The sequence below is a fragment of the Podarcis liolepis genome, assembly GCF_965112155.1.
Source record: "Podarcis liolepis genome assembly, chromosome: 7".
In the NCBI taxonomy this organism is placed as follows: Eukaryota; Metazoa; Chordata; class Lepidosauria; order Squamata; family Lacertidae; genus Podarcis; species Podarcis liolepis.
This window is the reverse complement of record NC_139561.1, coordinates 19,779,848-19,805,587: the sequence shown is the minus strand read 5'-3', so window position 1 is coordinate 19,805,587 and position 25,740 is coordinate 19,779,848. Positions and strand designations below refer to the sequence as shown.

General features: G+C 47.0%; 2 protein-coding genes and 1 pseudogene across 4 annotated transcripts in view; 2 read left to right on the top strand and 1 right to left on the bottom strand.

The window, feature by feature from the left end:
- The window catches only part of LOC310711294 (solute carrier family 2, facilitated glucose transporter member 5-like), a 40,180-nt gene extending 21,327 nt beyond the window's left edge, over nt 1-18,853 (bottom strand). For both annotated transcript variants that reach the window (XR_014528400.1, XM_083513072.1), the window contains exon 1: nt 18,707-18,853. Coding sequence is in view for 1 of the 2 variants with exons in the window: in XM_083513072.1 (XP_083369198.1) it covers nt 18,707-18,748 (42 nt within the window). In the remaining variant the exon portion in view is untranslated. The remainder of the gene's footprint in view (nt 1-18,706) is intronic.
- The window catches only part of H6PD (hexose-6-phosphate dehydrogenase/glucose 1-dehydrogenase), a 217,144-nt gene continuing 191,917 nt past the window's right edge, over nt 514-25,740 (top strand). The window contains exon 1 of the mRNA XM_083512978.1: nt 514-768. Within this exon, the coding sequence (XP_083369104.1) occupies nt 529-768 (240 nt within the window). The 5' untranslated portion in view covers nt 514-528. The remainder of the gene's footprint in view (nt 769-25,740) is intronic.
- On the top strand, nt 19,251-19,935 carry LOC310711025 (elongin-B-like; annotated as a pseudogene). The gene has a single exon. The product of its transcript is annotated as an elongin-B-like (transcript).

Below are 25,740 nucleotides of genomic sequence, written 5' to 3'. Positions count from 1 at the left end.
TTTTGTCTTTTTGGGGGAGATGTTGTGGATGTCTCTTATAAGAAAACTTTTTCAAGCATGCACATAAACGCCCCAGAGTTTCAGAGTTCTTTCCCCAGGGCTCTAGAAGTTATAATGGGAAAACCCCATCTGGAAAAGTTAAAAATCCCCCTTTAAGGCTTTCAAAGTGGATTAGAGAAATTCAAGGATGGGAGATCTATCAGGCTGCATACACTTCTCTGGCGATCACTCGTAGCCGAGTAAGATTGTCTTCCATAAACACGGTTTTAACAATGAATCTGTAAGTGACTGTGGAGGCCAATTTTGGACCCACACGTCCTTCCACTAAAAAAAGCTAAAAAAGCTAAAAAAGCCAATGCAATTCTGGGCTGCATCAATAGGAGTATAGCATCTAGATCAAGGGAAGTAATAGTGCCACTGTATTCTGCTCTGGTCAGACCTCACCTGGAGTACTGTGTCCAGTTCTGGGCACCACAGTTCAAGAAGGACACTGACAAACTGGAACGTGTCCAGAGGAGGGCAACCAAAATGGTCAAAGGCCTGGAAACGATGCCTTATGAGGAACGGCTAAGGGAGCTGGGCATGTTTAGCCTGGAGAAGAGGAGGTTAAGGGGTGATATGATAGCCATGTTCAAATATATAAAAGGATGTCATATAGAGGAGGGAGAAAGGTTGTTTTCTGCTGCTCCAGAGAAGCGGACACGGAGCAATGGATCCAAACTACAAGAAAGAAGATTCCACCTAAACATTAGGAAGAACTTCCTGACAGTAAGAGCTGTTCGGCAGTGGAATTTGCTGCCAAGGAGTGTGGTGGAGTCTCCTACTTTGGAGGTCTTTAAGCAGAGGCTTGACAACCATATGTCAGGAGTGCTCTGATGGTGTTTCCTGCTTGGCAGGGGGTTGGACTCGATGGCCCTTGTGGTCTATTCCAACTCTATGATTCTATGATTCCACAGTGTGGACATTGGTTCCTGGGCGGGAGTTGATCACGGTGTGGATTTGCCAAGTGTGCCTTCCTCTTAGCACGTTTCTCCCTTTGCGTTCTGAGTTCGAGTGTCTTCAAAGTCCATGACACCTTTGGTAAAGGCTATTCTCCAACTGGAGCGCTTGCAGGCCAGTGTTTCCCAGTTGTCAGTGTTTATGCTACATTTTTTAAGATTAGCCTTGAGATTTGTCTTTAAACCTCTTTTGTTGACCACCAGCATTATACTTTCGATTTTTAAGTTCGGAATAGAGTAGTTGCTTTGTTGAAAGCACATGGCTTCCCCTCAAAGAATCCTGAGAACTGTAGTCTGTCAAGGGTCCTGGGAATTGTAGGTCTGTGATGAGTATAGTTCCCAGGATTCTTTGAGGAAAGTCTATGCTTTAAATGTGCTTTCAACATATGGTGTGTATTGTTTGTATAAACAGTTAAAGCCATCGTTTTCCCAGTAGTGATGTATGGAAGTGAGAGCTGGACCATAAAGAAAGCTGATCGCCAAAGAATTGATGCTTTTGAATTGTGGTGCTGGAGGAGACTCTTGAGAGTCCCATGGATGGCAAGAAGATCAAACGTATCCATTCTGAAGGAAATCAGCCCTGAGCTCACTGGAAGGACAGATCCTGAAGCTGAGGCTCCAATACTTTGGCCACCTCATGAGAAGTGAAGACTCCCTGGAAAAGACCCTGGTGTTGGGAAAAATGGAGGGCACAAGGAGAAAGGGCCGACAGAGGATGAGATGGTTGGACAGTGTTCTTGAAGCTACGAACATGAGTTTGACCAAACTGCGGGAGGCAGTGGAAGACAGGAGTGCCTGGCATGATCTGGTCCATGGGGTCACGAAGAGTCGGACACGACTAAATGACTAAACAACAAAAACAGCTGTAGTCCACAGCTAAGTAGAACCTCCAGGCTCAGGAGCAGTATGCTGCAGAACACTAGGCTGGCCGTTTGAAGGGCATTTGAGTCCTCAGTTTGAAGGAGCCCTGTTTGAAAGCCTGTCCTGTTAGAAGATACATAACTCTAAGAAGGGTTATTTCTTCTTACACTGGTGAAAGTCCATAACTTGGTGGCAGAGCATCTGCGCTGCATGCAAAAGGTTGCAGGTTCAATTCCTGGCATCTCAGGCAGGACTGAGAGAGAACCCTACCTGAAACCCTGGAGTGCTGCTGCCAGTCAGTGTAGACAATACTGAGCCAATGATCTAAGTCAGTATAAGGCAGCATTCTAGGTTTTCTAGGTGTGTGTGCGTGTGGCGAGTTTCGCTCAGTGGTTGGCACATGGACTGAGCAGGCACACAGATCATTTGGTGACACTCTCCGCTCTGCTCTGGTGAGATGCGTTATATTTCTATTTGGAAAGCAATTCTTTCCAAATGTGCAACTACACATCTAGACAAGCAGGTGCAAATTTTATGGACATGTGTGTCTTCTTTTGCAACGTTCTCCCCACCACCACCACTTGAAGACCAGTTGCAGTTGTTGGAGAGCAACATGGGAGACTCTCTTTCGCATTCTGCTTCTGGCTGACATCTGACTCTCCACTGCTGGAAACAGGAGGCTGGGACAGATGGGCCCAACAGGATTCCTTCTTACACATTCACTGAGGAATGCCTGATGCTGCTTTCAAAGGAACTCCACTGTTCCCTGGAACACACTTCTAAATCTTGGGCTCAGGGAAGCCTCCATCAACCCAACGCCCTCCAAACCTTTTTGGATTTCCAAGTATCACCTACTGGGTTGGGGTCCATGGCCCAATTGTAGTCCAAAACATCTCCGAAGGCTGCCGGGTCAGGGAAGACTGGCTTAGAGCCATGATGCGGAGCTTGTGGTCCTCCCAACTACAACTCCCATCAGACCCAGCCAGCATGGCAAAGGATATAGGAATGATGGGAGTTGTAGTCCAGTCGCATCTGGAAGGCAATGTCCATCCATTCCAATGGGTCTGCTCAGCGTAGATCTAACATTGGCTATAACCCCCAAAACATACTAAAGGTTGCATGCAACTAAATTTTACTCAGGTTAGACCCACTGGAATCAATAGACTTAAATTAGTCACGACCATCGATTTCAATGGGCCTGCTCTTGAGTAGGACATGCATTGGTTACAACCCTAAGCCCAGGTCTTTATATATATATATATATATATATATATATATATATATATATATATATATAATAAATGTTCATAAATGTACCAAGCAAACACATATAAACCACATGTCTGAAACCCATAGGAAAAGTCCTAAAGCCATTTTGACTCTTTCAGTCACCTCAAATATTTCTCTACAGGTCGAAGGAAATGCAGAAACCTCCCCATTGTCTCTGTCCTCACAAATCCTGCCTTAAGGGCACGTTTAAGGTGTGAATAGGGTGAGCCTGTGACCTGCCTCAGGAATTAAGTATTATCATTACAAAAGAATGGCCAGGCTCCCCAGGTAATCCAGTCAAGTGACCATTAACAGGCAACCTGGCAGACAGGGTAAAAACAAAGCACTCAGATTTCTGTTGTAGACCGCCTTTTCTGTGATGGAGGTATGATGTATCTGGTCTTGGGCTACACCCCTTCTGTGATATATGTATGATGTTTCTGGGGGTAGTCTTGGACTCCAGGGCGGCCAATTTAAAATGTCTATAGTAGGGCTTGCACGCATGGCTCTGGGTCCTCCTCCTCTCTCCTGCGTGTGGGGGAGAACCCTGTTGCAACAGTTAATAAAAGATCAGGCTTACTAGCTGCTTTGCTTCTCAATATTCTTTGGTTGGTCTGTTATTTTCTCCTACCCACAGAGAACCTACTAAAGGACTCTATATGGGCTCTTGGGTACGCCATATGGGAAAAGGAGCAGGTTTTTTTTACTTATATCAGTTGCATGCAACTAAATTTTACTCAGACGCACCGGAATCAATAGACCTAAATTAGTCACGGCCATCAATTTCAATTGAGTAGGACATGCAATGGATACAATCCTAAGCCCATGTTTATACTATAGCTACAAATCAAGCCAAGCATATTTTACAAGCCCAGTAGTTCATCAGATCAGTGCACCCTGACCAACACACAGTCTTCCGATGGCAGGAGTGTCAAGACAACCTGCAGGTTCTTATCTGCTGCAGCCTTCATCCGCCTTCACAGCCGTTGTAACATACCGCTTGTTATCTTCTGCCTGATCTGCCGTTGAGGACTTCTTCCATCATTTGTCTATCTCCTATCTCCTCCCCTTTGACCTTACCGCCTTGGGTGACCCTGCTGGGAGTACCAGACTCCCGACGGCTTCGCTCACAAGGGTCATAGGAACGTGCAAGCCCACTCACCGTGACAAGGTGATGATCCAGCGAGTGACAGTTTACAGTGGTACCTCGGGTTAAGTACTTAATTCATTCCGGAGGTCCTGAAACTGTTCTTAACCTGAAGCACCACTTTAGCTAATGGGGCCTCCTGCTGCCGCTGCGCTGCTGGAGCCCAATTTCTGTTCTTATCCTGAAGCACTATTTCTGGGTTAGCAGAGTGTGTAACCTGAAGCGTATGTAACTTGAAGCGTATGTAACTCGAGGTACCACTGTATTTTTCAAGCCCATCAGTTTATCCGACTTTGGGGTAAACTCCATCTCAGTCAAGTTCAATAGTTTTATGAGCCGGAATTGTACCCTATGCCTTCTGTGTAGAACCTATATAAAAAGAGCCAACTGGATGAGGCCAGTGGCCCATCTAGTCCAGCCTCCTGTTCTCATTGTGACCAAGCAAGACCTGAATGCAAGAACACTTGTTTCCCTTCCTGTGGTTTCCAGAAACTGCTACTCACAAGCATTTCTGCCTCTGATTATGAAGACAGAGCATAGCCAGTATGGCTAGTACCTCAGAAGAGAGCAGGGGAAAAAAGCCATCGACATTAGTGGCCATCACTGCCTCTTGTGGCAGTGAGTTCCACAGTTGAACTGGGCTCTGCATGAAAAAGCAACAGCTTTTATTTGTCCTGAATCTTCCAGCTGGAACAACAGGATCAGGATGATAGACCTAATGGGCCGCTGGCCTGAGGCAGTAGGCTTTTTAATGTTCTTAGCTTGGTGATAAGTGCTGAGATGATCTTTTAATGCGTGCAGAGGGGAAGTGAACCATTCACAAGGCAGAGTGAGAGACAGCACAGATATTCTGGCATTAGAGGCAGCTAATTGACACCTATATTCCGATCAACATCCTTAGTCTGATTTAAACCCAGAAGTGGCTGTGCTGCACTTCCTGGTGGATTGCAATTTGACTGCTTCATAGAATCCTGTTATCTTATTCCTTTGAACTTCCGTCCTTTAAAAACTAGGCTTGTGTGACGAGGGAGGTGAAAAAGGAAAAAAGAAGAAAAAAGTACAGAATAATCCTGCCATCTCTTCTCACATTTGCTTCTTTTTTGCCTCAAAGCCAGGAAGGGTGATAGGGAGGAAAAACCTACCCTATTAGCACAAAGGATTACAAGAGGCCAATAAATTCTTTTGCTTTGTAGCCAGCTCCCTTCTCTCCTCTGAATTTAATTACTTTATAATACATTCCAGGCTAGTGAAATATACTCAGAGTCGCAAAGTGATTTCATGCTCTTTATTCAGCTCATAGTGGTGAGGAGGAATGAATGAAAGCCCCCTCACAGTATCTGCTTTATATACATTATTTACACAATAGGCTGCCCATGATTGGCTAATTCCGGAATTCTACTGTAAGCCAATCAGGTTGTGGATTCACTTCTATCTGGAGCAGGATTGGGTGGTTCCTGCCAACCAATCATACTGCTGCATTGTTCTAGGACCAATCAGACTGCTGCATTCTGAATCCTATTGTTCTAGGACCAATCAGCCTGCTGCAGTTTGGATCCTATTGAACTCAGTACATAACAGCTAGTATATGACTTTCCAGCTCTGAATCATGGAACCACCACTAATTCTTGTGGTATTGTGTTGCAGCTTAAATCTGCCCTGTATCACCAGTCATGGCTTTTTTCTTTTCTTTCTTCTTTGCTCTTGAAAAAAATTCCCAACACTTGAAGAAACAGTTCATCTATCAAAAGTAGTATGATGACAGGCAGAAATTAAATTGTAGTTCTGTTTCCCAGCCATGGAAAAAGCTGCATCGGTTGGGCAATCCACCTGGTGGATTTGCAATTCCCCTGAAGGAGCAGATTCATAGCTGGGAGGTATACCTTGATCTCTATTTGTCGCTGGCGCCTCAGGTAGCCTTTGTGGTCCAAAGCGCCTTTTACCGGTTTCAGCAGGTGAACCAGCTACCCCCTTTCCTGGATGGAGGCATCTTGGCTACATGGACCCGTGCATTAGGAACCTGTAAACCGGACTGAGCAACAGCTGCAGCTTCCTCCATCGCTGGGAAATAGCCCTGCTGTCGAATTTCCCCCTGTCATATCACACCTGTGCTAAAGCAACTGTACGAGCTGCCTATCTGCTACAGAATGTACTTGAAACCCATCACTGATTCTGTGATTCTTCTGGCTAAGATTCTTAAATAAAGGGCCAAAACTCCAAGAGAAAAGTTACACATGTGAAAAGCTTTCGCTGAAGCCAGAAGAACAAGAGGGATCGCTGCGCAGCTTTCCCTCTCCACGCAGCGCCCCATCAGCAAAGCGGGAGGAGAAACGGAGCGCCTTCCGTTTCTCCTCCCGCTTTGCTGGAGAGGTGCTGAGCAGAGAGGGAGAGAACATTTTTTTTCTTGTTCTCCTCCTCTAAAACTAGGTGTGTCTTATGGTCTGGTGCGTCTTATAGAGCGAAAAATGCGGTAATTTGTTTCAGTAGCAAACATCTAAACATAGCTAAGCCAGCCCTGACATAGTGAATGCCACCTTTTCTTTCTCGTCTGTAAAATACTGGAGGAAAAGACCTCTTGTGTTTTCCCAGTGCCCTGCCATATTTATTTTACAGTATCTCCAAAAGGCTCAAGAAAGGAGCGACCCTATGTGTTAATACAACCGTAATGCTAACATAATATTTAGGTAGGGTTGCCTTTCATTCTTTTGTGTTCTTCCGTGTTTGCCGAAGGCAATGGATTTTCTTTTTCTTTTTTAATTTTCCACCATCAACACATAGTACCTGGCATAATGTTTGCTCAGCTACTTTCTGGAGCCAAGTCAAGCCAAGTTCTTATGTAAAAAGGTCATGTGATCCATTCAGAGAGCGGTAGAATGCATCCCTCTCTCCCCCCACTTTCAAAGGTGCTATGTAAATATCTGCAGAATAATCACCAGGGTAGGGCCCTGTGTATTTCTCAGCTGCATCAAGCAAGGTTCGACAAAAAAATCAATACCTTTTGAATTTTAATTGCACACACACAAACACATCAGTAGGGACGAATATAAGTTTCTGCACTTAGGCAGGAAGAACCAGCTGCACCAATATAAGATGGGGGATAACTGGCTTGCCAGTAGCACATGTGAAATGGATTTAGGGGTCTTAGTAGACAGCAAACTTAACACAAGTTAGCAGTGTGATGCAGCAGCAAAAAAGCCTAATCCTATTTTAGGCTGAATCAATAGAAGTACACTATTTCGAACAATGAAAGTTATAAGGTAAAGGTACCCCTGACCATTAGGTCCAGTTGCAGATGACTCTGAGGTTGTACGTTCATCTCGCTCTATAGGCCAAGGGAGCCGGCGTTTGTCCACAGACAGCTTCCGGGTCATGTGGCCAGTATGACTAAGCCACTTCTGGCGAACCAGAGCAGTGCACAGAAACGCTGTTTACCTTCCCGTCGGAGCGGTACCTATTTATCTACTTGCACTGGTGTGCTTTCAAACTGCTAGGTGGGCAGGAGCTAGGACCGAACAACAGGAGCTCACCCCATCGTGGGGATTTGAACCACCGACCTTCTGATCAGCAAGCTAGGCTCATAGTACCACTCTATTCTGCCTTGGCCAGACCACACCTGAAGTACTGTGTCCAGTTCTGGGTGCCACAGTTTAAGAAGGATATTGACAAGTTGGAATGTGTGCAGAGGAGGACGAACCAGGATGATGAAGGGTTTGGAAACCAAGCCTTATGTGGAATGGTTGGGGATGTTGGGTATATTTAGCCTGGGAAAGAGGGGACTGAGCAGAGATATGATAGCCATCTTCAGATACCTGAAGGGCTGTCACACGCAAGATGAAGCAAGCTTGTTTTCTCTTGCTCTGGAGCGTAGGGCTTGAACCAATGACTTCAGGTTACAAGAAAGGAGATTGCGACTAAACACCAGAAAGAACTTTCTGACAGCAAGAGCCGTTCAACAGTGGAACACTCTACCCCGGAAGGTGGTGGACTCTCTTTCCTTGGAGGTTTCTAAGCAGAGGTTGGATGGCCATCTGTCATGGATGCTTGAGTTGAGATTCCTGCATTGAAGAGGGTTGGACTAGATGACCCTCCGGGTCCCTTCCAATTCTGCAGTTCTATGATTCTGTGAATGAAGTTCCTAGCCTGTTGGGTTGAAATAAACGACAGACAAATGGCAAGTGTCATCTGGGAGGCATCTCCTGAGCATGTCTCGGGGAGTCCCTTTTATTGAATATTACAGCATTGCCACGTATGTGCTTGTTGCTGATTGGTTAACACAAATACATTGCAAGGGTTGCATATAAGACATTAATCATCAATAGATTAAAGGTTGGGAAAAGGAACACAGAGTTGGACAGGCGTGAAGACCTCGTAATTAAACAATTACTAATGATTGATATAGCAAGACTTAAACTATAACTAATGATTGATATGGTAAAACTTAACAGGGCATAACTATTGTATTCCATAGATGTGGTCAACCATGCTTTAAGAACAGGTCAGGGTATGTTTCATGAACTGAATGTGAACTGAACATTCTAGGAAGGAATGTTTCAGCTCAGAGCAGTTTGCCAGACTCATGTGCAGAAGGAAAACTTCCCATCATTAGCCCTTAAGGTAGGGTTGCCAGATGTCCCCAGATTTGCAAATCGGCCCCCGGACAAATTCCGTCCCCGGAATGTCCCCAGATTTGCAATTCTGTCCCCAGGAAACATGGCAGCGGCAGCCTCAGCAGCTTGGAGCCAGCCTGGTAGCACAGTTGGCTCTGGCTGGCTTCAGGAGCTGCTGGCTGCCATGGCGCCCGCCATTTTTCCTCGCCGGAAGTCCCCATATGATGTGTCTTGTGCGCATATGATGTGTCTTGTGTGATCTCCTGTCCCCTTCCCAGTCTTAGAGCAGGAAGAAAGAAAGAAAGAAAGAAAGAAAGAAAGAAAGGAAGGAAGAAAGAAAGAAAGAAAGAAAGAAAGAAAGAAAGAAAGAAAGAAAGAAAGGGGTTTATTTGGACTATTAACTCACTGTTAAAACACTATTATGAGGGCTGGTGATACACAAGATTAGATACACACAGGATCACGAGTTCTTCTAAAGAAAACATGAAATAGTTGGCTGAGCGAGCAAGATCAGATGGGCTTTGAAGGGCTGCCTATCACTACACAACTCCAGTAATAACACTGGAGGGCAGCAATCAGAGGGAGACTTTACACTGTCGCTTTGATATGGGTTGCTCCCTGTGGACTGCGTGGCAAAGATCATGCAGGGAAGGCCAGTCTTTTCTGGATGAAGCCTGCAATATAGCTGCCAAAGACGGAAACGCTTTCGTTTTTGCACAATCTCCCCTGCGACAATTTAACGGGCAGGCAATTGTATATTGCAGCGATGGCCACTCACTTGGATGGCTTCCAGCGAGGAGGCCTAGACCAATTCAAGGAGGTTCAGGCTGTCCCTGGCTACTAGCCATGATGGCTGCTTCCCTGCCTCCAGTGTTGGAGGCAGTATTGCTCTGCTATCCTTTGGACCACATTGGCAAGGCTGAGAGGGAGATCTTGCTGTCTGGGCAGCCCAGGGCCTCCGTACACACTGCCCAGGCTTGCGCCTCAGGGAAGTTCCTTCAACGCTGCTGACAGTGGTTTAACTCAGTGTTTCCCAACCTTTTTCCGAAAGTGGCCCCCTTCCGACCTGGTTTCCTTCCTGTGCCCCCCCCATGGGCGTAGCCAAATAAGTAAAAATTAATACAGTGGTACCTCAGGTTAGAGGGACACGGGTGGCGCTGTGCATTAAACCACAGAGACTAGGACTTGCTGATCAGAAGGTCGGCGGTTCAAATCCCCGCGATGAGGTGAGCTCCAGTTGCTCGGTCCCTGCTCCTGCCAACCTAGCAGTTTGAAAGCACGTCAAAGTGCAAATAGATAAATAGGTACCACTCCGGCGGGAAGGTAAACGGCATTTCCGTGCGCTGCTCTGGTTCTCCAGAAGCGGCTTAGTCCTGCTGGCCACATGACCTGGAAGCTGTACGCCGGCTCCCTTGGCCAGTAAAGCAAGATGAGCGCCACAACCCGAGAGTCGGCCACAACTGGACCTAATGGTCAGGGGTCCCTTTACCTTTATCTACCTCAGGTTAAGAACTTAATTCGTTCCAGAGGTCCGTTCTTAACCTGAAACTGTTCTTAACCCAAAGCACCACTTTAGCTAATGGGGCCTCCTGCTGCTGCCTCCCCGCCACCGCACAATTTCTGTTCTCATCCTGAAGCAAAGTTCTTAACCCAAGGTACTATTTCTGGGTTAGTGGAGTCTGTAACCTGAAGCATATATAACCCAAGGTACCACTGTACAAATCTGAGATTCTGCCCCTCTAACAAAAAGCCTGGCTATGCTCATACCCCCCCATCCTACCAATAGAAAGGTAGCTATTTAAATGTTTTGTTTGTAGAGAGAACATGTTTTATTAATAGTTTTTAAAAATAATTTATACAAAATACAATTACCTAAAATGATAGGAACATAATGAGATATTGTTGAAGCAGAAAGAAATGTAGAATCATGGAGCTGGAAGGGACCCTGAGGGTCATCTAGTCCAACCCCCTGCAATGTAGGAAACTCAGCTAAAGCATCCATGACAGACAGCCACCCAACCTCTGCTTAGAAACCTCCAAGGAAGGAAAGTCCCTGCAATGCAGGAATCAAATACCTACTGGCCTGCTCTGCTGTATTGGCTGAACCAGGGGTCAGCAACCTTTTTCAGCCATGGGCCACAGTCCCTCAGACCAGATGGTGGGCCAGACTAAATTTTTTTGGGGGGAAATGAACGAATTCCTATGCCCCACAAATAACCCAGAGATGCATTTTAAATAAAAGGACACATTCTATTCATGTAAAAACATGCTGATTCCCGGACCATCCGCAGGCTGGATTGAGAAGGCGATTGGGTGCATCTGGCCCCTGGGCCTTAGTTTGCCTACCCCTGGGAACATTTGAATTCAGGGTGCGCAGCAGGTTTATATAGCAACTCTTCTTATCTTTCAAACCTATATATCGCAACAGCTACCAGTTCCCTTCCGCTCCACTTGAGCCATAAATCTCTGAACTTCAGATCTGCCTGCTTGTAAATCTCACAGCCTTGCCCCTGAGCAGCGCTCCTCAGGCCGCCAGTGCAATTGGAAATCAATTGCTGGTTGTAAATTGGGAGCTAATGGAAACGTAGGCAGGTACCCAGGGAAAAACATGACAGGTAATCAGAGTCCCTAATTAACTTGGTATCTCCAGGACAACGAGTTCGTATTTCACACTAATCACCGGCCTCGCTTGTTTTTTCTTCTTGGGTCCACTCAGGTGAATGTGCAGCCACTGAATGAAGCACAGGTGAGGAGCCTTAGGCCCCGGGGGCCAAATATGGCTCTTTTATCTGGCCCTCAGGAGTTTTCCCAGGCCACACACCCCTCAGTTCCTGGACCAGGAAAATGTGGCCGTAGTAGTTCATGCATTGGTCACCTTCAGGATTGGATTACTGCAATATGCTCTGTGTGGGGCTTCTGCTGTGCTTGACCCAGGAGCTGAACTTAGTGCAAAACGCTGCAGCGCAGTTGCTGGCAAGAGCAAGGCCTCCTTTCTAGCTCAATATTTTAGCTCAGTGAATTTTCCCTTAAACTGAAAATAAGTGTGTGTGTGTGTGTGTGTGTGTGTGTGTGTGGTTCAGCTTCACCTCTTGTGAACCTAGCTGCTTCCCGTTCCTGGTCTTCGGCTGCTTTCTCCTTCACTGTTGACATTTCCATTGCAATTTCTTGGGCCTGCGACTTTGCTTATGGAATCCTGCAAAGCACTAGAGGCATAAGGATAGGAGTCCAGAGAGAACAGGAATCCTGACAATGCTTTGCCAAGGAAACTTGAGCAGAAAACAGCATATAATTTGAGATGAAAAGGACCAGAGGTTTTGTCTTTCTTACACCAGGCCTTGTACACAGCAGGGAGACATTCAAACAAACACACAGAGGAAAGAAACTCCCTCAGAACAACACAGCCAATCAGGATTCATGCTACCTCAGCAAACATCATGCCCATCTGGCTAATTGCTAAGCTACACCTCAAGCATCTTTCTTGATGGATAATAACAGGATTAACCTTTAAGTACATAACACATTGAATGATTTCTGCTGTTGTCCTTCCAAAAAAAACAACAACCATGTGAGGTAAGTCAGTCTAACTCACTGAGTGGAGATTTGAACCCTGGTCTCCCATGTCATAGTCTAACACTCTAACCACTGCACCACACTGAAAAAACAATGAAAATGTAGCTACCTAGATATTTTTTTTTGCAAATTAGGTTTAAAATCCAGATGCCAGCTCTGGAAAGAGTAGGAAAGATTTTCTGGGTTCGCCCTTCCTTTACAGGGTTTATTTATACAATAAGGATTTTTATTTTTATTTAACATAACATTTTTGTGGCATCAAAAAGTGATATAAGAGTGCTAAAAATAATTGTTGGAAGGATGCCCAGGCTTTGTTTAAAGAATAAGCACCTGACATGTGCTAGGTTGCTTGCACTCTTAGGACTCCCTGGCTGTGGGGCAGGATTATGCCCTTCTTCCTGCTCTTAATTAGGGTGGGTAGGGGGCACCACAGGAGTGTAGCTGCGAATGGAAACAGGAGACAAAATATTTATTTATTTATTTATTCATTCATGTCTTTTTAACCTTTTTTATAATGCCCAACTACCAAGTCTTCAGGGCAGCTAAAAAAAAAAAAGCTAATAGACACAGCTTTCTAATGGTCAGCTATGTAGTGCTGGCATCTGAAACCAAGACTCCTTGGCACTTAATAATGCTGAAGTATGGGGAGCATAGGGACACGAAGGCGCCAGTTGTGTGTGGCATTGTTGAAAGGGAAGAGCTTTAATGATGCCCAAATGCATGGCATTTCAGAATAAACCCTTCTGCAAGGACAGCTCCCAGCCTGGTATAAACAAAGGATTCTATACCAGGTTGGGGAGGAGCTGTGGCTCAGCGCTTAGAGCTTCTGCTTTGCACGCAGAAAGCCTTGGGTTCAATCCCTGGTGTCTCCAGGAAGGGCTGGGAAAGACCCACGCCTGAAATCATTGCGAGTAGGCTGAGACAACCCTGAGCTAGAATGGAGCAAGGGTCTGACTCAGTACAGTCGTACCTTGGACCCCAAATGCCTTGCAAGTCGAATGTTTTGGCTCCCGAACGCCACAAACCCGGAAGTGAGTGTTCCGGTTTGCGAACGTTCTTTGGAACCTGAACGTTCAATGTGGCTTCCATGGCTTCTGATTGGCTACAGGAGCTTCCTACAGCCAATCAGAAGCCGTGCCTTGGTTTCTGAACGTTTTGGAAGTCAATCAGGTTTCCGGAACGGATTCCGTTTGACTTCCGAGGTACCACTGTATAAGGGAAAGGATGATTTTCAAAGTTATATTGTGTGCACAGCCATAGTCATGACCATTATTTTCAGGCTACTTGGCAGGAATTCTTTAGCTGTGATTCCTGCATTGCAGGGGCTTCATAGGTGTCAACTTTTTGCTTTTCTTGCGAGGAATCCTATTCAGAATAAGGTATTTTCCCTTAAAAAAGGGAAAACATTGACAGCTATGAGGGGCTTGGGCTAGATGACCCTTGGGGTCCCTTTCTAACGCTACAATTCAAAGAAAACTCATAGACAACTGCAGGGGCGCCGACTTATAAAAAATATTGGGGGGGCCCATACCGGGGTCCTGCCCCGGGAAGTTTTCTAAGTTCCAATGTCAGCGGCGCCCGGCAGAGCAGCCCTCTCGGCCACGGCAGCCTGGCTCTCCCAGCCCCCGGGGGCCGCCCTCCTCCCTCGTGCACCCGCAGCGTTCCCGCCCGGGGAGGCGGCGCCCCCAAGGACTCAGGTTCGGTTGTACCTGAGAAGCCGAGCACCTTGGCTCCCAAAGAAATCGACTTCTGAACAATCGAAACCCGGAAGTGAGTGTTCTGGTTTTCAAATGATTTTTGGAGGGCGAACATCCGGTGCGGCTTCCGATTGGCTGCAGGGGGCTCCTCTGGCAGAAGCCGCACTCTGGTTTTCAAATGGTTCCAGGAGTCCAATGGACTCCCGGAACGCATTCTGTTCGAGAACCAAGGTACAGTGGACGCTCGGGTTGCGAACGTGATCCATGTGGGAGGCACGTTCGCAACCCGCAGTGTTCGCAACTCACATTGCTGCGTCTGCGCACACACAGGTTGTGATTTAGCGCTTCTGCTCATGCACAAGTGCCGAAACCTGGAAGTAACCCATTCCGGTACTTCTGGGTTTCAGTGCATCCATAACCTGAAAATGCTTAAGCTGAAGCATCTGTAACCCGAGGTATGACTGTATGTACCAGTCCTAAGGAACTGGCCAAGTAAGGCAATCAGCATCTGCAGGTCCCTTGACAGACAGGAGAGAAGCCACACTCTTGGATTTCTGTTGGTAGATGCCTCTTCCTGAGATGCTTGTATTATGCTAATCATAGAATCATAGAGACAGAAGGGACCCCAAGGTCATCTAGTCCAGCCCCCTGCAATGCAGGAATCTTAGCTCAAGCATCCCTGACAGATGGCCACCTAGCCTCTCCCAGGGAGCAGAGACCGTCTGAACAGCTCTTATTGTCAGAAAGCTCTTCCTGATGTTGAGCCGGAAAAGTCTTTCAAAGCTGCTGCACACCTTTGTTTGGGGTCCTCCCCTCCTTGCAAATGTCAGTGGGAAGGAGGGCTCTGTTTCAACAGAAAAATAAAGATTCCCCCTTTCTTCCAGCTTCCACTCATTCGTCTCCAATTGATAATGGACTTGGGAGGCTTTGAGCCCCTTGGGGAGCTGAGCTGTAAAGGACAACCTCCAATTTTCATGCATCAGAAGGAGCCCAGGAGCCCCATCGGGGCTTACCCTGTGCAGGCTGGTTCCCCCCCACACACAAACACACACACTGGGTTGCAATTTTGTGGGTCAGCTTTGGCTGGGAGAGGCAGCCCCCGTTAAGTCTCTGCCAGCCCAATAGCACAGCCCCCCCCCCGCCAAGTCCATGGCAGGAGACAGGCAGCAGCACCCAGACCCCAGAGGCTGCCCTTGGGACTGGCGTTCCCACACTGCCGCCTCCGCAACAAAGGCCAGCGGCCAAGTCCCCCCCCCCCCCAGCCGCTTCCTTGGTCCCACAGGAAAGCCAGGCAGGGGCTGCACATCCTGCCCTCCGCCTCTTCCTGCTGCCCCCAACAGACAACCAGGCCTGCAAGCTTCCTCTTCTGACATCGCCCAGGCCCCCACGCAGCCCCCCACCAGCAAAACACCCAGGAGTTTGAAGGGACCCGAGGGCCACGCAGCCAAGGGGTCTAACTCTGCAGGGAAAAGCTTCCTGTCTTTCCTCTGCCCCCTCCCCACCGGAAAGGGATGGTGGCTGCAGGCTCTGCCCCCCCCCTTAACATCTGCAAAATGATTAAGGCTGATACATTGTGTTACAGGATTTTATCTAGGTAACTTCCCTGAGCTGTCAAGTTGAAAGGGTACATTCAGGCATAATATTTGCAACATTTAACAACTTTAAAGATGTCCCCCCCCCTGTAATTTCCATAACAGTTGGAAGGACAAAAATATAACCTCCTATGACAACTCCTGCAACCCATGAGCTTTCAGACAAAGATCATGCATGGACAAATGTAAAGATCTTTGGAAAGTATTGATCGAAACCACAGTAACAAACAAATCAATGTATCTTCAAGGGAAAGAATAAGTAGATCCATTTGCATATATAGCTCTGTAGGCTTAATGAGATTCCCACAAAACATTAGGAAGGCCTTTCTGGTGGTGAGAGCAGTCAGACAGGGGAAGGGGCTTTTAGGGAGAGGTCGGGGGGGGGGCATCTGCCAGGGATGCTTTAGCTGTGAGTCCTGAATTGCTGGGGGTTGGACTGGATGACCTTTGGGTCCCTTCCACCTCTATGATTCCATGACCTTTAAGGGAAGTCACCTCCATCTTCGTCTCAGAGCAGATGCCCACAAGCCCTGGGCGGGAAGAGCCCGAGAGAGAGAGAGAGAGAGAGAGAGAGCCCGAGAGAGAGAGAGAGAGAGAGAGAGCCCGAGAGAGAGAGAGAGCGAGAAAGAGAGAAAGAGAGAGAGAGCGAGAGAGAGAGAGCCCGAGAGAGAGAGAGAGACCGAGAGAGAGAGAGAGAGAGAGAGAGAGAGAGAGAGAGAGAGAGAGCCCGAGACAGAGAGAGAGAGAGAGAGAGAGAGAGAGAGAGAGCCCGAGAGAGAGAGAGAGCGAGAAAGAGAGAGAGAGCGAGAGAGAGAGAGAGAGAGCCCGAGAGAGAGAGAGAGAGAGACACCGAGAGAGAGAGAGAGAGCCCGAGAGAGAGACCGAGAGAGAGAGAGAGAGAGAGACACCGAGAGAGAGAGAGAGCCCGAGAGAGAGAGAGCGCAGCCAAGCCCCCTTCACCGCCTGCCCCCCCCGCCAGCCCCCTCTCCCCTCCTCCCTAGGCGGCAGCTCCGCCATGACCACAAACGGCGGCGGCAGCAGCAGCAGCCGCGCGCGGCCCGGGCTCCCCTCGCCGGCCGCGGGAGCCAAGGCGCGCGCTAATTTGCTTAAATTATGTCAGCGGCGCCCGGCAGAGCAGCCCTCTCGGCCACGGCAGCCCGGCTCTCCCAGCCCCCGGGGGCCGCCCTCCTCCCTCGCGCAACCGCAGCGTTCCCGCCCGGGGAAGCGGCGCCCCCAGGAGAGGCGGCAGCAGCAGCCGCGCGCGGCCCGGGCTCCCCTCGCCGGCCGCGGGAGCCAAGGCGCGCGACGAGGGAGCCAAGGCGCGCGATAATTTTTTAAATTATTGGGGGGGCTGAGCCCCCCCAATAAAATTTTTGAGGGGGCTCGGGCCCCCTCAGGCCCCATGGGGTCGGCGCCTATGGACAACTGAGCGATGCTGCTCTAGCCAAGGGCAAATCCTGCTCTCCATATTGCCCCTAGCACTTCCCTAGCTAATAAAAATCATTTCTAAGATTCAGTCTTAGCAGTGAGCATTCCATTCCCGTGTAATCTCACTGTATACAAGTTGTACAAGTGACAATAAAGTATTTCAATCCCTGGGAAACTTCTGATTCCATCTCAGCCTGGGGACTTTTGCCTGGAGGGAGGAGATCCAGCCTGTCTTCCAGAGGCATTGATGATGCAGACTCTGACTCTGGCAACTCTCCCACCTGGCCAACAGAAATCTGTCTTCAGGAGAGCAACGCATTTTTAGACCGCCTTCCCCAGGCAGACGCTGCATTAGTGAGCACTGGAGGTCAGATGTTTTACCTATCTTTCGGTTTCTAACGGCCTTTGCGACACTCTAGTGCCACTGGCTAGATGGGACTCTTCTGGTGCTGATGAAACTAAGGCAAAGGAAGCCCACACCCAGAAGGACCCAGGAATACTAAGGCCTCAGGCTTCAATCCACTGGTTTTTGCATAGTGGGGCTAACCTATTTGCACCACATCTCAATCCGGAATCGTTTGGGTTCATTCTCAACATGCTGCTTTCAGTCTAGGCTGAGTCTAGGTCCTGCCTCTGCAGATCTCCAGTAAGCAACCAGTGCCTGACCCCCTTTCAAGGCTGCATCCCATTTGAAAATCAACCCAGACCCTCCAACACTTCTCTGAGGGAAATAGAGACGTCTCATTCCAAAACGATAATTTTACTATTTATACCCCACACATCTTACTGGGTTTCCCCGGCCACTCTGGGCAACTTCCAACATAAAATCATAATAAAGCATTAAACATTTTTAAAAACCCACTTACCTATATAGGATTGCCTTCAGACAGCTCGGGAGGTCAGATAACTCCATACCCTCGAACATTTCTCCAATGAAAATAGGGAGACCTTACCATACCCTCAAACCTTTCTCCAATCAAAATAAGGACATCCTAAGGAAAAGTGGGACATTCTGGGATCAAATCAGAAACTGGGACGGCTTCTCTAAATCAGGGATGTCCCTGGAAAATAGGGACACTTGGAGGGTCTGTCAACCCCATCCAGAAATTATCTTTCTCCTTCAAATTCAAACTACACAACTGAATCTGAACCGTTTCAGCCCTTAGCAGCAGGTTATCACCCTCTCTAGGCTGTGGTGCATATTGCACTCCAAAGGCTGGAGAGTTATTCCCAGCTATCAGGGAACAATGACATTTCTTTGTAAACCTTGCCCCTCATCTAGCAGCACTTTATGGGCAAAGCTGCAGTGACAGACCCATTTAAAATAATTCTGATGGTCCAGACTTTTATGATAGTTTTTTAATATGGTGGGTGGGATACAAATCTCTCCTTCAGCGCAGGATTTTAAACAGAGGTTGGGTGCTCATCTGTTGAGGATTTTTTAGCTGTCATCGCACTGCAGGGGGTTGGACTACATGACCCTTGCGGGTCCCTTCCAATTCTGCAATTCTATGATTTTACGAAACCCTCCGCAACTTACCCCTTCCTTGCCTGTGAGCGTTGCCTCGGAGCCCTTCTCCATTTTCACGCTCGAGGAACGGAGAACCGCAACGGGCCTGAGAGCTTTTGCGTTCGGGATGAGAAAGAAAATGCTGAAACGAAGGGTTGTGCTATGTCTCTTTCTTGCACTTTGACTCTGTCCAAGACCCCAATTACTTAAGAGGCTTGTTCTGCCCTCTTGGACCTTAGAGTTGCCTGTTCTCCAGCCTCCAGGAGGCAGATCTTTTGCCAGCGTAATACTCCACAGTTTCTCAGCTCTTAGAAAATAAAGAGCGAGGGCTGGACTTGGCAGCTCGAATAACTTCGCTTCCACGGCTCCTTGTCAAGGCTGTTGCGGAGGTTTCGATGTTGCACAACAGAGGAGGATCATGACCTTAACACACCCCACGCAGCAGGGAGATGTTCCTGAGATACATGAGCAGCAAAGGAGGGCTGGCAATTATTACCTGGCTTAATTTCTGCTTCCCTAGTTCTTTTTGTCTGGTGCCAGCAAGAAGGAGAATGTGGAAGAAAATGTGCAGATGGGTGGATATCAAAACATGGATGCAGACGACTGGGGGTTCTGCTGCTTTTTCCTCTCTGGGGGGTCTGGGCTGAGGTTAGATGTCTTTTTAATGATCCGACGTCACAAGACGACCATCTTCACAGATGCCAAGGAGTCCAGTGTATGAGCTGAAAAGAATTGTTGAGGGGATACTTAAGAGACCCCCAGAAGAACAAAGACTATACAAGGATTACCAGCTGTTGGATGACAGCAAAACCCTCGGAGACTGTGGCTTCACCAGCCAGACAGCACAACCTCAGGCCCCAGCAACAGTTGGCTTGGCCTTCAGAGCCTCTGAAGATGCCTTTGAGCCCCTCCACATTGATCCCTTCTCCAGCCCCCCAGAGCTCCCAGACGTGATGAAGCCCCAGGACTCTGGCAGCAGCGCCAAGGAGCAAGCAGTGCAGTGAGAGGCCAGAGGGAGACGGAACGAGCTGCAAAATCCGTGGCACCCCCTTCCCCACCAACCACTCCCTCCCTCAACCCTCCAGCGTGGAGAGAGACATGGCACTGTCCTACTCCTCCAATCCAGACCCCCCTTTTACTCCACCCCTCTCCATACAAGACCACACCTCCTTCCAAGCCCCTCCCCACTCATCAAACAGAGCAATGTTTTCATTTTTGGTTTTGGAAACAATAAAAGTTCAGCTGGTAAAAAAAATAAATGGATGCAGATAAACTAGGCTGTGGGTAACATCTCAACCTCCTGCACAAGCATTCACCACCTGAACCGCTCCTGCTGCTGTGTGTGTTTCAGGTCAGAGTTGCATCATCTGTCATTTTTCTGGGTTGGCAGCTAGGCACCGTTGAGCCAAATCCGGCTGAAGGCAGACTCCCAGCTGGCTCACTACCTACAACAAAAGAACCCTGAGCAACCCCAGAAGAGAAATATCTGCAGCACCGGTTTTCCATTTGTGTGCAATGGGAGGTGGGTGTGTTTTGTACCTGGTATTAAAAGAGGACTTGACAAATTCATAGAGGATAAGGTCATCGGTGCCTAGTAGTCACAATGGCTATGTCCTGCCTTCATGGTTCGAGGCAGCAATGCTTCTGAATAATGTTGGAAAGGGGAGAGTGCTCTTGTGCTTGGGTTTTGCTTGAGGGTTTCCCATGGGCACCTGAGTCGGCACTGTGAGCGGAGCATGCTAGGTGGGCCATTGGCCTGATCCAGCAAGCTCTTCTTATGTTCTTATATGGAAGCTAAGCTGCTAACGGCCTCAGCCCAGTATACCTGAAGGAGCGTCTCCACCCCCACCGTTCTGCCCGGACGCTGAGGTCCAGAGCTGAGGGCCTTCGGGCAGTTCCCTCACTGTGAGAAGCAAAGCTACAGGGAACCAGGCAGAGGGCCTTCTCGGTAGTGGCACCCGCCCTGTGGAACGCCCTCCCACCAGATGTCAAAGAGATAAACAACTACCTCACATTTAGAAGACATCTGAAGGCAGCCCTGTTCAGGGAAGTTTCTAATGTGTGACATTTTAATGTACGGTATTTTTAATCTTTGTTGGAAGCTGCCCAGAGTGGATGGGGAAACCCAGTCAGATGAGCAGGGTACAAATAACTACTTCTTCTTCTTCTTCTTCTTCTTCTTCTTCTTCTTCTTCTTCTTCTTCTTCTTCTTCTTCTCCTCCTCCTGTACCTACTTGATCCATGTTTTCTTGATCATGCAATTTTCCATGGATCATGTTTTCCAAGGATCATGCAAGCATGTCTACAGAGGGTTACTTGAGAGCATGTGGTGATGTTTATTGTAGGGTAGGGACCCAGCTGTGGACCAAAAAAATCACCATTTCAAAGTAGACCTGTTGAAGTTAATGAACCCATGGTCATTCATTTCAATGGATCTGCTTAGATTATGACTAATATTGAGAGGGAATGTGGTACAGCGGGTAGAGTCTTGGACAAGGATCTGGGAGACCAGGGTTCAAATCCCCACTTGGTCATGAGGCCTTGGACCAGTCACTGCCTCTCTCCCTGATCAGCCTTCACAGGGCTGGTGTGGGGACTAAACAAGGAGGGGGAGGGAACCATGTAGGCCACCTTGAGCTCTTTGGAGGAAAAGGTGGAATACAAATTATATATATAGATATATAGATATATAGATATATAGATATATAGATATATAGATATATAGATATATAGATATATAGATGATATATAGATATATAGATGATATATAGATATATAGATGATATATAGATATATATAGAGAGAGAGAGTTGGGTACAAAAACATTTTATGATATAAAGTAACAACAAGGAAGAACTTGCTGCTGAGAAAGTGCAAAATTATCTCTTTTGTGATTGGGTAACCTGTCACACACATCTGGGGTTAACATCAAGATCTTAAACCAGGTCGCATCTATCGACCCCTTATGACAATTGTACCTCGTTTTATAGTACTAATAATGCAGCCAAAGGGTTAATTCCACAGAGATGCCATTGCCCCTCTTGCACATAAGACTTTTGATTGGCTGCCCTCTTCTCTAGTCCTCTGGCTCCCTCTTTAGGCAGGTCAGTGCAATACCTGATGTAGAATTGAAAACCCCCACCAAATCATTACCTTCATTGCTACTAATACTAATACTAATAATTTATTGTTTATACCTCGCCCATCTGACTGGGTTCCCCCAGCCACTCCGAGCGGCTTCCTTGTCAGCACGTGTAGAATGACTGGTGTTGTTGACATTTTTAAGTTTGACTGTAGTGGTGGTTAGTGCCTATTATTTTCATTATGACATTCATACCTTGGTTGCCGAACGCCTTGGAACTCGTATGTTTTGGCTCCCAAACGATCGAAAACCGGAAGAGAGTGTTCTGGTTTTTGAATGATTTTCGGAAGCTGAATATCTGGCGCAGCTTCTGCGGCTTCCAATTGGCTGCAGGACGCTCCTGCAGCCAATCGGAAGCCACGCCTTGGTTTCGAACAGTTCTGGGAGTTGAACAGACTCCCAGAACGCATTCTGTTTGAGAACCAAGTACGACTGTATTGAGAGCATTTTACCCAGCTCTTCACCCAAAAAACTCCCAGGGTGGCATACATGGCATCAATTAAAATGAGACAGCCCCTGCCCACAGGTTTACAATCAAAAAAGTAAATTAAAAAATTTAAAAATGACTTAAACCAGGTAGCATCTATCAACCACGTATTTTTAAAAATATAATTTTTATTAAAGATTTCCTTACGTTACAAAAGTACGTGCATTGTCTCTTTTTTCAGGCTGTGTTTTCTAGAATCAGTTACATTTGTTGTGAGACATTGGTGTAATATGCAGTATTAAGGTTGGGAAGAAAGAGAGGGTGGTGGTGGTGCTGGTGGTAAAACATGTATTATTTTCCTTAGTGTATGTGTGGGGTTTAGTGTCGGCATCACTTGGGTAGATTCTCTTTCTATTTGCCCTTTATATTTCCTTGGTACTGAGAGAGGTTGACAACCGTAGCTCAAAGTGTCAATTCCACAGAGATGATTTGCTGCTCTTGCACATGTGACCTTCGATCAGCCACCCTGTTTTCTGGTCCTCTGGCTCCCTCTTGAAGCCACAGAACTCAAGAGGCGGCTTTCAAAAGTCACCTTTTCCTTTAACTGGTATAGGCTATTTGAGGATGAGAGACAATTTTGTAAAGCAAGCCTGCACCCTAAAAAGCACTAAAGAGGACTGTTGTTGTTTAGTCATTTAGTCGTGTCTGACTCTTCGTGACCCCATGGACCAGAGCATGCCAGGCACTCCTGTCTTCCACTGCCTCCCGCAGTTTGGTCAGACTCATGTTTGTAGCTTTGAGAACACTGTCCAACCTTCTCATCCTCTGTTGTCCCCTTCTCCTTGTGCCCTCCATCTTTCCCAACATCAGGGTCTTTTGCAGGGAGTCTTCTCTTCTCATGAGGTGGCCAAAATATTGGAGCCTCAGCTTCACGATCTGTCCTTCCAGTGAGCACTCAGGGCTGATTTCCTGAAGAATGGATAAGTTTGATCTTCTTGCAGTCCATGGGACTCTCAAGAGTCTCCTCCAGCACCATAATTCAAAAGCATCAATTCTTCAGCGATCAGCCTTCTTTATGGTCCAGCTCTCACTTCCATTAAAAAAACATTAACTCATAACAAGACAAAAAGAGGACTGATCAGCAATAAATGATGATAATGATAATATTGCTCACCCTTCACCAGTAGGTCCCAGGGCAGGCTACAACAATTTAAAATTAGATTTTTATCATTACATTTGTGGACATCCAGTGATGATGAATGTTGGAAGATGGGCAGGGTATAAACAATAAATTATTATTATTATTATTATTATTATTATTATTATTATTATTATTATTATTATTCAGGGACAGATAAGAAAAAGGACTTCTTCATGCAGCACATAGTTAAACTCCCGCAGTGATGGCCACTAACTTGGATGACTTAAATCTTCAAATTCATGGTGCAGAAGGCTATTGATGGCTAACAGCCACAATGTCTGTGCTCTGTAATGTAATGTTTCTGAGCACCAGTTGCTGGAAGCTGTAGGAGGGCAGAGTTTTCTTGTGCTTGAATTTCCCACAAGCATCTGCTTCCCCCCAGTGAGAACAGGATGCGGGACTTAAATGGACCATTGGACTGATCCACTCCCCGCCCCGCCCCCGTTTCTCTCCTACTATAGACAGTGTTTGCCAAAAGCAATGGATAACTGCACTTTTCATTCTGAAATCCAGGCTTAATTATGTGGGTTGTGAATTGGATTATATGCTTGATTAAGGTTTGCCAGCTTAGACGGCTTTTGAAAACAATCCATGGAGAATAAGTCTTATCAGTGTGTATGCGCCATATAGAAAGACAAAATAACCCAATAGCACTAAAGGCTGTTGGCGACAGAGAAGCGGGGAAAGTTTGTCACCATGCTGTGTTTGTGGGGGTTCGGAGGCTGTCTACTACCAGAGAGAGACTGTGAAATGAGATGGCTGGGTGAATTTCCCCAACGTATAAATGCCTTTTCATATGCTACCTTCTATAATAGGTACATTTTAAGGCACACTTTATATGCATTTTTGCACAATGCACAACTGCATTGCGGAAATCGCCAATATCAAAGGATGGCTGTGCTCCGTTTGTGAATTGTTTCTGAAAGTTGGGCGTTTTGTCTTTAAATGGGAACGGAATCAAATTTCTCCCCTTCATCCCTAGCCTTGGGACAAGTTATTCTGTTCTTATTTGACTCCTGCATTGTGGTTCGCACTTTGCAAACCACTTCAACGAGCAACGCTTTAACGTGACCTTTTTTTGGATAATGTTTGCCGAGACACTTTGAAAGACGGGCGCTCAGGGTAATAACAAACAAGCCCCACGCTTAACTGTGAACCTACAAAGGAGTTGCTGCTCAGAGGCCACAGCTCACGGGTAGAGCTCATAGTTCTCATGGGCACAATCTGTGGGTGGAAGAGGAATCTGCAGACCTCAGCTTCCTGAGCAGACTCACGGGATCTACCGTATTTTTTGCTCTATAAGACTCACTTTTCCCCTCCTAAAAAGTAAGGGAAAACGTGTGTGCGTCTTATGGAGAGAATGCAGGATGTGCAGCTATCCCAGAAGCCAGAACAGCAAGAGGGATTGCTGCTTTCACTGTGCAGCGATCCCTCTTGCTGTTCTGGCTTCCGAGATTCAGAATATTTTTCTTCTTGTTTTCCTCCTCCCAAAACTAGGTGCGTCTTGTGGTCTGGTGCGTCTTATAGAGTGAAAAATACGGTAATCTGGAGCCACTTCAAGGCACTCAAGTGAATGTTTAAAGCCCTAAATGACTTCGGCCCCAAATATCTGAAAGACCACCTCCATCCTCTTAGTGGTTTCTCTGCCCTCAGATGCTCACGTACAGGGCCGTCTTTACCTGGGGGTGCAGGGCACCCGGGCGCCAATTTCTGGGGGGCGCCAGGTGCCTGCTGCTGAAGCTGCCTAAGTTCTTAACCATCTACCTGTTATGAAATAATAAATAATTTGGATCAAGTAAGAAAAACAAAATACATACAGTGGTACCTCAGGTTAAGTACTTAATTCGTTCCAGAGGTCCGTACTTAACCTGAAACTGTTCTTAACCTGAAGCACCACTTTAGCTAATGGGGCCTCCCGCTGCTGCCACGCTGCCGGAGCCCGATTTCTTTTTTCTCGATTTCTGCCATGCACATGAAATTAACTCTTACATCAAAATATTATGTTACGTATTGTATTGAGCTGCTATGCGGCAGTGGGGTCAGCAGCACCTTTGACACGACTGATGTTTCTCCTAAGTACGTGCCTAAACAATACTTATAAGTTTAAGTGTTGTATACTGAAGTATAAGCGTATTGTAAATAAATGACCACATAAAAAAAGTTTGTTTCTTTTTCCTCCTTTCTTTCGTAAACAAGAGATAAGGCGTGGTGTCTGACATAAGCATAATCAAAGTTAATTGGGGGGCTAAACTAAATTTGGGGGCTCTGGGCAGATCTTTGCACCCTGGCGGCGC